Source organism: Perca flavescens, chromosome 15, assembly GCF_004354835.1.
Source record: "Perca flavescens isolate YP-PL-M2 chromosome 15, PFLA_1.0, whole genome shotgun sequence".
In the NCBI taxonomy this organism is placed as follows: Eukaryota; Metazoa; Chordata; class Actinopteri; order Perciformes; family Percidae; genus Perca; species Perca flavescens.
Window position 1 is genome coordinate 25127312 of NC_041345.1, and position 11502 is coordinate 25138813.

Consider the following 11502-nt stretch of genomic DNA (forward strand, 5'->3'; position numbering starts at 1 on the left):
AAATAAGTGACATCTACACCATTCTTTTCTCATTTTTTTCTTTTTACAAGTTTTCCTCATATTCCCACACCACTATCCATACACAATCTCATTTACACATACTTACAGTATTTACACAATTTGATAAAACCTGCAACAATAGCAGAACTATCAAATCTCATTTTCCTCTTAGGGAAGAAACACTATGCAAGAGTGTGCAACAGATACACTGGAAACTCATTCTAATATTGGAAAAAAAAAGACCAGCTGCGTCAATATTGATATGCATCTATGAGATGTGATAGCAGCCTGGACATGCTTTAACCTGTGCTCCTTCAGCACCAGGGACAGCACCTCCCACACTGACCCAAATCTGTTTCCAGAACCATGGACAGCGACAGAGTGACCACATTGACATACAAATAGCTTTTTGTTTTTGTTTATATTTAATTAATTCTCATCCATTATTCTACCTAAATCACATGTAAAGGGTTTACAAAATCAGTTTTCTACCTCATGTAGCCTTTTGTAAAATTTTACTTCTATCCTACTTATTTTGGTAAATATACTCTAAAAAGATCAAGTTATATTCTTTGGCATAAATTAGAATTACATTAAGAAATGTAAATAATAATAATAATACTAATAATAATAATAATGATAATAATAAATGTAATTTATATAGCGCTTTTCATGGACTCAAAGTCGCTAAATTATCAGCAATTAAGTAAGATTTTAGTTGTGCCAACAAACCAAACTTGTCTGAAGTTTGTGATAACTGACAATCTTTAACTGTGATTCATTGCAAAGTAAGCTTATCCATTTCAGAACTTACATAAAGGGTGGTGATGGTGCAGTGGATATGACACATTCCTTTGGTGTGGGAGATCTGGGTTCAATTCCCACAGTGATACATCCACCAATGTGTCCCTGAGGAAGACACTTAACCCATAGTTTCTCCAGAGGTGTGTAACCTCTGACATATATATATATATATATATATATATATATATAGCAATTTAATGTTGCTTTGGATAAAAGTGTCAGCTAAAAGACATGTAATGTAATAAAGTGTGTGTTGATATCCAGCTGATTGTTCACTGAACTCATCAAATTAAGTTGCTTGGAAACATTGTCAGCTTATCGTCATACTTCGTAGCATGTACTGTATTTGAATTCAAATGTTTGTCTAATTTGAGGAAAGTTGTGATTGATTATTATTATTAATTTATACCTGTCTCTGATGAGTCTTTTCTTTGATCAAAACTCAGACAATGCAAACCATGAAGATAATGAAACTGGAATTTCGCTAATTTAAATATCTCACAATACTGTATTGTGTAAACTGTTAAATTAATTTCATATTTTATGTGGCTTTCTCATTTGTGGGATGCAAATGTTCCACCTAAACAAGTTCCTTCTCGAGATCATTTTCCAGGGCCACCTTCACTTAGAGCCGCCCAAGACAATTGTGATTGGTTTTAAGAAATGCAAACAACCCAGAGTGTTTTTTTTCCTCCTATCCCAGAATGTATGTGTGGAGTAGCCAGACCTTACTCCGCAGCGCTGTGGAGATATGTCTGGAAATAGAGACTAAACTTTTTCTAAAGCCGCATAAACAACTCACTGCTGACTTGCTGTTGTCAGACTAAGATCTGTCCCTGAAAGGCCATAACATCTATTAATGTATAAAATCACAGGATCTGAAAAATAAAAAAACACCATGCTTGTAAAGTGTTTTTTTTATATAAAGTACCTTTAACAGTTGATCAAATAATTTCTCACATACATATTCATACATCCACAAAGTAACAGACTGCAGCATCAGCACTCTAGTAACACGAGTAGCCGTGACTTTTGTTCAACAAAGATTCTTGTTTACACAGTATGTTTCACAAATCAAAAGGAAGGGAAACCATAATAACTTCATCATCATTATCATAAGCTTCATATGTTACACGATCGTTTTTGTCTTGTACGTGTTGCAAGATAAAATATGGCACATAGTTATGAGTTGATCAATGATTAGAGCACATAATGTATAAGAGTAACACTTTCTAATTCAAGAAAAAGGTTCATTCAGAGGACACGTTTCCTTTCCTTGCCTCCTGTCCTGGCTTCCTTCCTTGTCTCTTTTTTGTTGTCCCGGCACAGCTGGAGGGACCGGAGCAGGTGGAAGCAAAGGTAGTGAAAAATCACAAAGGAGTTTTGCTCATCAGTTCTTTTGTTGCACAGAGAAATTCATCATGTCTCATCGTGTATGTCAAAAGCTGTCATCTGGCATCCACATGGTGTTGATTAATCAAAATATAATACTCTGTGTGTGTGTGTGTGGGGGGGGGGTTGTGGTTCTGTACCAAGGATAAGGTGTCAAATTTTAATTTAACATAGAACATAGTACTGACCGTTCGCTAAATCCTTTTTTAAGAGTTTAAAGGTTGGTGTTAGCCTTCCCTAAACCACAAGAGCAAAAGTATGAGGAGCAAAAGGCTAACTAGCAATGAATGTACGACTATTTTGGACATGGGTTTCATACACTTATAAAACAGCATTTTATAAGTTGTCCGTGGTCTATGGTTTAGGGGTCCTTGACGAGAAAAAGTTTGGGAAAACACTGAGCTATGCTATAAAGTTAGCAGCTTTTTCTTGCTCTTTACTAGATTTGCTGGAGATCATGTTACTTTTGTCATTTTACACTCGTAAACTTAAAAAAGTGAAAGAAAAAACAGACCCATCTTACATTTGTCCTTATCATAGTTATAATATTAGGACTAACTAGCTCTACACTGAACTAAAAAACAATACTACTACATGGATTATTAACTACTAACTTTGTGCCAGGGACCTGACAGCTTTAGCTTCAGTCCTTTAGCATGCATCAAGTGCATATTTAAGAGCCTCTTTACCTCATTTTAAAAACGAGTCGGATAAAAATAATAAAAAATAGACTGAATATATAACTTTTTAGCCAACTCACTGAGCTAACATTAGTTTTATTAGCTATCTACAGAAGATAAAGTCTGCCAGCAAAAACGACCATTGCCAGCTAGAAAGTAGAACAGCTTTTGTCTACATCTGTCTCAAATCGAGGACCCATAGCTTCATTCATCATAAATCTGCCACCATTGTCATTGTAAACTGTATGTGGTGAGGCAACAGCAACTGAAGGTGACAGGGCTTAGTGAACAGTCAATTAGTACCTTAAGATTTACCACAAAGAATCCAGGTAACAGTTCTTTCAACATTCACCATTCCTCTACTAAATCTGGGTGACTTCTTTCAGTTAAGCCCATGTCTTGCTGGGATATAATCCCCATTTAACCTATAACTTCTTCCAGTTTTACAGAAAAGGATTAGGGCCAATGTAAAAAATGTATTTGAGTTCTGAGTTTAAACTTTAGTACTGTAGTTTTTTACTAAACTTTCAACTCTGAATTCTGGCTTAAAGCTTTAAATTCAGATTTCTAAGATTAAAGTCGGAATTCTGACTTTAAACACAGAACCCAAATACATTATGTGACATCGCCCTTATTGTCTTCCGTACAGTTTGGATCAAGAGTACAACAAATTAAGAAAAACAATGATTATTCCACAGTCATTATTGGAATGCTACTTGTACCGTTCACACGTCAGAAACAGCTATAGCAAGAAGGATATGTAAACAAGCTTGTTTTCCATGGATTCATTCGTCATGTGCATATTTGTCTCTGAGGTCTGACTCTGCATCAAGGCTACAATATCTTTACTGCAGCCCAATTGGTTATCATCTGAACATAAAATGCAACCAAAGCTAAAACATCACCTGCATCGTGGACACACCTAGTCTGGAAACACGCTGTTTTGTTAACAAGCTTTTAAAATCCAATTCCCCATGTTGAATCAAGTTGTATCCTATCACAAAGCAGGCTAAATGTCATTATTCATAAATTATAAATTCTCTGACAGACTGCTGAATACTCCAGCGTTGGATGAATCCAATATTGTCAAAGTGACACATAAAACTTCACTGTGTGTTAAAATCACAAGCATTACATTTTGATTTCTCGTCCCTACCATTGGAACAAAGTCCCATTTGTCTGGTCGACATCTCTGACACGTGACGTAGCAACATTGTGAAAAAGTGTGTTCATGATTCCTTTATAGTCTTTCTTGTTGTCAGCAGTCAGAGACTTTTGAGTTGGCTCATGTTTCTTTGTGTGGTTTTTGTATGAACAAATTAGTCTTTAGAATGATATGGCACAATATATCTGCCCTGGTTGAGAAGGCAGAGCTTTTCTAAAGTTGAAGACTGTTTATTGGCTTCGTTAGACAAAGTGATGTGACATCATCAAGGCGAGGAATCTCTCGAGGCACTCGGTTGATTTTTTTCAGTCGTATAATGTCTTCAGTGGCTTTATAGGGAGTTTTCCAAAGTTTGAAAAAAGAATCTTGATGATGTTACCAGGGTCATCTATGCTTGGGTTCGAGAATTAAAGCTATCGTGCGTAGTTTCTGTCGCCCCCATGAGGAATTCTAAGTAATGACAACAAAAATGTTGGCACGTCCACATGATACAAGCCTTAAGTGATCGCGCATGCGCCCCCACCCATCCCCTCTCCACGAGGTTGCTAGTAAGTTCCTAGCCAAGGAGGACATTAAAAAACATGATGGACTGTTCAGAAGAGGTAATTATCTTCACTCAAGCTTCTGACACAATCTTCTGAACATAGCCATATTGAAAAATCCAGAGAGAATTGTGTGGAGCTGATAATCTAAATTAGCTTTGTAGCAACTCATTTGGCAATGGCTTGAATGTAACGGACGTTTACTAATATCAAAAAGTTACGCACTAAACCTTTAAAACATGTTTACTAAAAGCCTGTGTTACAAAATGGAGTTTTGGGGTTTGAAAGCATGTATTATGGGAAATGTAAGATCCACTATTTTTGGAGCTTTACCCATTATAGCAATTCAAAGTCTGGATATTTTTGGCATCTGCTGCTTCAACCTTATTTATCTATGTTTTGTGTATAACTGAGTGATGGAGGGAACAATCTTCAAAATTGGTCCAGTATTAAGCAAGGCGAAACAAGTTACAATGTAAGTTATTAAGCAATTGCACACCTTCAATTCATGTCCACAAAAAGTGCTTGTTTTACCACTGAATCTTACTCTTTAATAAAAAGGTCTATCTCTGAAGGGATCCTTTCCATAATGTTGTCAGACACTTATACTAATAATCTGAGTCTGTCAGTGGTAAAACAAGCACTTTGAGTAGACGGAAATTGACGATGCACATTCGCTCAATACTGGACCAATTTCAAAGATTCTTGTTCACATTAGTCAGTTAGATACAAAAACCTAGAAAGATAGGGTCCAGGTTAAACAAAAAGCAAATTACCCTTTAATTATCCACTAAAACCGATTGACACTTGCATGGATTTTGTTTTGCCCACCTAGGCTATTAGGTACTGGTTTCTGAAAGGGGGAACCGTTTGATCTGGGTGGGGTCTTCTACGCCTCTTAGCACCATGGAACCAAGAACAGCAGAAATCCAGATGAAGGATCAGTGCGTGGGCTTGCCTTTATCGGTGTATGTGCAGTATAGGCAAGGCTACAACTAGCCTGTCACACATTTCCTTCATTAGAGAGTTTGTGCCAAGTCGCATGGATGTCACATCACTGAGTTTAGCTTTCAGCAGTACAGCTCAGTCTCTTCTGTAACAATAAGTGCAGTGTGCCCAACACAAAGCAGCATGCTAGGAAACCTATAGAAGCACACATGCACGTCAAACAACTCAGAGAATAACTAAGCCATCAGGTCAACGGACCAGAGAGTCTCCACATATGGGTTGGACTGGTTGGACCGCATCAGACAGGACTGGACTGGAGCAGGTGCACGGAGAGAGAAGGAATCTGTGTTGTTTTTAGTTTGTCCGAGCAAAGGAAAGAGGAGACACTTCACACAGCAGAGGAGGTCCCTCGAGCCGAGTGGCGACAGCAACATTGAAGCATTGTTTTGGAAGAAAAAGTCACATTTATACTTGTGGCGTCTGAGCGCACACACCTGGAATATATTCACATGTTCTTTCATTCGGATGTGTGTAGCTGAATGTGTCCTCCATGCCCCTGCTCCACCAATCATTCACACAGTATGAAGCATACAAGATGAGAGCAGTGTTTGAAAACAGAAATCTTTCTCTTTCTTTCTTTCTTTCTTTCTTTCTTTCTTTCTTTTTTTTTTTTCTTTCTTTCTTTCTTTCTTTCTTTCTTTCTTTCATTTAGAGCTATTAAATCAATCATTCCAGCTTGTTAAACTGACTATTTTCTAGTTTCTTCTCTCCTCTGTGACAATAAAATAAATATCTGAGTTGTGGACAAAACAAGACATTTGAGGGCAACATCTTGGCCTTTGGAAATAATAGACATTTTATTGACCAAACAACTAATCTTTGTTTGTTTGTTTGTTTGTTTGTTTGTTTCTTTTTTCTTTCTTTCTTTCTCTCTCTCTCTCTCTCTCTCTCTCTCTCTCTCTCTCTCTCTCTCTCTCTGTGGTCACTCAGGACAGCACCAATATGGACTGCAGGAGAAAGTGCAAGGGGAGCAGGAAGGAATGAAATCATCTCCTGGGTAAAATATGCCCTGGAGGGGTCAGTATTGCATTTTCCCATATTTTTGTAAATGTAAACAGTTTAGAGAAGGGCATGTTTAATGATTATTAATCTGTGTACAAGGGATTATCTTGCGCACAGATTAAGCATTTCATATAAACATTTCAAATAAATGACTGATCTCCGAAATCACAGCAGATTGGACTGGATAAACCCAAATGTTCCCTTGAAAGTACAGCACTTTATGTAAGCTGTGGATTCATTAATCCACTACAGTACAAATACACCAAATAGCGACTTAAATTTCACAGCCTGACAAGTTTGCCAACTAGTTGGGTTGTGGTTGATTCTAGCTCATCCATGTCATGGCATTATTTAATGCTTTTAAAGTTTCAACAGTGGACCTCGCAGCCAGTGTTGGGGAGTGCAATTAGCTATAGTAATAAGGGAAAGTGGAGTTGGCAATAAGCAGGTGGTCATGTGCAACGACATATGAAGTGACCTCATGCAAGGTGGTTCTTGATTTTCATTACTGGGACATTTCTCTATAGCAGAAATGCCTGTATGCTATCTCACAATATCATCCTATGAGTTCACTATATTTTATATATATATATATATATATATATATATATATATAATATTCACCCTTAATTCATAAATCTGTGTTGTCTGGCGTTTCTAAACCAATTCATTTTTATTTTTTTTTTATTTTCCAGATTGCATTTCTTATCTCACTGAAGCAAGGTACAGGTCAGACTGATGCATGTCTCTGAGCCTGAAGCGAAAAATAAGGAGTGTAGTGGAATGCTTTTCTGCTTCCGGTGGAGATCTGTTAACATTATGTGTTCAACTATTAATATTATGTTTTTTAATCTGTGGAAAATCTGAGAAATATCTGAGGAATTCTGTGTCTGCAGATTCCGTCTGGCCATGCACAGCACCAGCCCTGCTGGGCAGGTGTTGGCTAAAACATGTCTGTGTTATCAATTACATTGACCTTAAAAAGCAAATGATGATATCTCTGACTTAAAGCTTGTTATTGTCAAATCCTGTGCCCAGTGTTCCAGGCGTTGGATAGCTTGTCACTCCTGAGAATGTAATCGGAGCTAATCATGTCCAATAATGTGGCTGATGATGCCGTGGCCACACCCCACAGGAACCGTGATTTGATCTGCTTTGTTGTGGTAAAAGTGCCGTGTAGAGCAATTTCTGCCTTCAGGCGAGACACAGATCAGTTAGTGCCTCTGTCTGTTAGTGTTTAGGTGGCTCATTTCCAGACCCAAACAGAATTTGCAGATTTATTTTGTTTTGCTCATTACCCAAACTCAGATGATTAAAACACTGTGGTTACAAACAGGACATTTTGTAAATGATGAGCTTGTAGAGACGCCAGACAACAGTACTGCACCAAGGTATCCCTACGCTGCATTACATTAGTCCACCCCTTCTCAACCTATTAACTCCTTCTATCTTTCTATCCATCCATCCTTCCTTCCCCCTCCCAGCTCCCTCTTATCGGTCAAGCCCTATGAGGAGTTTGGTCTTCTCCTCTTCTTTCTTGCTCTCGTTCTTCAGGTCAGCAAACACCTGGGTAAAGAAGTGCGGGTCGGTGTTGATCTGGAGCATTTTGCCGCTCATGCGGTTGATGATCTCCAGGCAGCGGTCCCAGAAGGCTTCCTTCTCCGCCTCGACCAGGAAGGGCTTCAGCGGGTAGGAGATCTCGTTGCCCATGTAGGAGTAGGAAAGGTAGAGGCAGGTGAGCAGTGAGGCCTGCAGCTCGCGCTCTGAGGCCACCTCGGATGAGACCACATCGCGGCACAGCATGTAGAGGAAGACCACATTAGCCGGAGTGATGAAGCCCTGATCCTGCCAGCCCTGCAGCAGGAGGGAGCGGTCAACGCTGCGCAGCCACAGCACCGGGTCGGTCGGGGATAGACGCTTCAGTCTGTAGCACCGGCGGCACAGGAACTCACCCAGGCTGCGCATCAGTTCGCTGGTGGAGGCCTGGGTTGGAGAGAAGGAAAGAAAAATAAGGGAAGGTAGCAATAAGGACTAGGAGAGGATCAGTGAAATGAGCCAGCAGTGAGTCTAAGTCAGTGTTTCTCAAATGGGGCCCTTTGTAGTGCTGCAGGGGAAAGTAAGATTTTCTTTAAATGTCAGTTTGATAAATATGAATCATAATTTCTTATTGCTAATTGCTAATTCCTAAAATAATTATACTGCAAAAGCTTGATCAAAAACGGAAACAAGTTTCGATTAACTTACATTTTATATTCAATATTCTTATTTTCAATGCAATGGTTAACTGCCCCAAACTGTCAACTGCTACAGTAAACGCAACTACGCTGTCTTTTACTTTCGTTGACTGTGATTCGGAAGCTAGTTTCAATATTGGATGACAGACTAAAATCAAGAAAACAGATTTGGGGTTGAAGTAGCAGCAATACAGCTGTAAACACGTAGAATGCCAAAGATCCTCAGAGAAGCAGGAGCCCATGTTTCTCACTAAAACTGTAAGTTCAACTTATCAAAAGATGCATTTCAATGCTTAATTGGTGTTATTGTATGATGAAAAAAAAATGCTTTTCCATGAATTTAGTGATAGATTCTAGAGTAATAATGTTGTGGTTTAGTGTGTTATATACAGACGATGGTCTTGGCTGAAATATTTTAGAGAGGGTGCAGAAAAGTTTGAGAACCACTGGTCTAATTAGCTAAAGATGATAGAACATAGGGCTGGGTATTGCTAATTATTTCCAGAATTTATTCGAAACCGAGTCCCATGGTTCCGAATACATTACATTACAAATACAAATTTCGGTTACAAAACCAATTTTGCCTGGATACAAAAGAGATTCTCAGAGAACTTATGCTGTAAATTGTGCAAGCAAGAAGCAACCCCTCAAATATTTTTTTATAATGCATCAGGTCAATGTTTTTATGAAGAATCAAACCCCAAAAAGGTTGTGGTGGGTTATACATCCATAGTGAAAAGATTGATTTGGGGATTTTATTAATCAATATCAGATCACTCAAACAAAGATTGACTTTAATTGGAGAATGGATTACTTTAACCCAGCCCTAATAGAACACTTTCAAAATACTGATTTTAGTGAAAAACTACAAAACTACAAAATTTAGAAAAAGTTAAGGTTGAGATTACCTGGACAATGACACGTTTTGGTGTGCCCGTTGCGGTAGACGTTTGGATCCCGGAACCTGTGATGGAATTCTTTTTGGCAGCAACAGTAGCTACGTTAGCCAAGGTCTTGGAGACGGGCAGGTTGGAGGAGGTAGTGGTGGTAGTGGCCGAGGGGTCCTGGCTTGAGGAGTAAGAGGAGAGGTTAGCACAGGACTGAGACTTCTTCAGCTTCAGGCTACTGGAGGCTGAGTTGGCCGTGGCTGTGGCATGGCCATCCAGAGGGCTCCCTTTCCCACCGTCCCCGCCGTCTGCCTGCAACTTCTTGGAGCCCTTCCTCTTCGCCGATACAGCCACAATGCGTTTCCATGGCAACACACTGATGATAGAAGGGCGTTTGAGGGATTTTCCGGCAGCTGCAGCAGCATCCTTAGCGTTTTTGCTGTTTTGGACCGCTGTGTAGTGGCCTACAGTGGCCGGGCCATCCTCAAACAGCACGGCCTTGCGGTAGCTGGGAGACAGAGACAGCACTGTACCCATGATGTCCGTACAACGGTTAGCAGTGGGAAGCAGTGGGGGGAAAGCTCTTTGATTGGTCGAGACAAAGAGCTTTGAGAGGACCAAAGTGTCTCAATTGTGGAGGAAGTCGAACCTGTGAGCGAAGAACAAAAAGGAGTGGCGATGTTCTCCATTGGTTACATTGCATACAGTAAACAATGCAAAATTATGAATTAACGGGAGACACTACAGGCAAAAACATCGTTTTTCAATTTTGAGTTTTTAGCCTATTTTGCCCCATAACAAGTTTGGAGAGAAAAAAAACATCCAAAACACACAAGGAGTTTGTTTTACAAGACTTTGTCTATTTGCACCTGTAAATTTATCCTTAATTCACTACAAGTTAGCATTAGCTAATGCTTTGTTTGCATACTTAGACATACAATTCCAGAAAACTTCATGGTGATAAGATGTTTTCCCTATTCACCTGCAGTGTCTCCCCAAGTTAATAAAAGATGATGTTTTAATTTGAAAGGACAGTCCCAACTCAAGGTCAACTTACTAGCCTTTATCTGAGCTTTTAAGCGCATCTCAGGGTCTTCCTCGGCAGATGGAGTTTAATTAGTTTTCATGGAGATAACCTAGATAGTGACTTATGGGAAACAATGCGATCGTGATTGTTTTGTGGTTCGAGGTTTGACTCCCCAGTGTTCGAGTCCAAGTCCGAAGAGTCTGAGTCAAGTCCTAGTCGAGTCACCATTACCTGAGTTTGAGTCTGAATCGAGTCACGAGTCCAGGACTCGAGTACTCCATCACTGCCTATTACACATAAAAGTAGTCAGTAGTCCTCCAACTTCCGAGGCCCATTGTTATGAATGCTCGAGTCCGATTTAATAAATTCTGGAGTCCAAGTCATCAGCGATCATGTCCAAGTTGAGTCACGAGTCCAGAGAATATTGACTTGAGTACTGCATCACTGTGAGACACACAAGGATATATCCATTTTCTAACAATCGCTCCATTCACTTAGATGATGTGAGAGTAGAAAGATCCAAAGGAGAGGAGGATTGACTCAAGGTGTGTTGACACAGATACATCTTCAGGAAGGAAAACACTGTTACAATTCATGATACCAACTGAAGCAGATAAGAGAGGCTTTGTTCAGAGTTTTCACAGAATGGAATGTAAGAGTTTGACAACAGCTACTTTCATGTTACTGCCGCTGTGCACCAGCTACCATGACAACAAACTCCATCTAATGCGGAAGATGGTGAGATGCAGTTAAAAGCTCTT

The 11502-nt window shown here is 39.4% G+C and overlaps 1 protein-coding gene across 2 annotated transcripts; it reads right to left on the reverse strand.

Moving 5' to 3' along the window:
• Positions 1–7642: 7642 nt before the first annotated feature.
• On the reverse strand, positions 7643–10276 carry LOC114570315 (cyclin-dependent kinase 5 activator 1). 2 transcript variants are annotated; one of them, XM_028600579.1, is made up of 3 exons: positions 9850–10276; positions 9736–9804; positions 7643–8576 (listed from the first exon to the last, which is right to left on the reverse strand). In XM_028600579.1, the coding sequence occupies exons 1-3, from the start codon at positions 10249–10251 to the stop codon at positions 8085–8087; spliced, it is 963 nt and encodes a 320-aa protein (XP_028456380.1). In that variant the 5' UTR covers positions 10252–10276; the 3' UTR covers positions 7643–8084. The 2 variants fall into 2 exon arrangements, with proteins under 2 accessions (XP_028456380.1, XP_028456379.1); XM_028600578.1 differs by having other exon boundaries at positions 9736–10276.
• Between the last annotated feature and the right edge of the window lie 1226 nt (positions 10277–11502).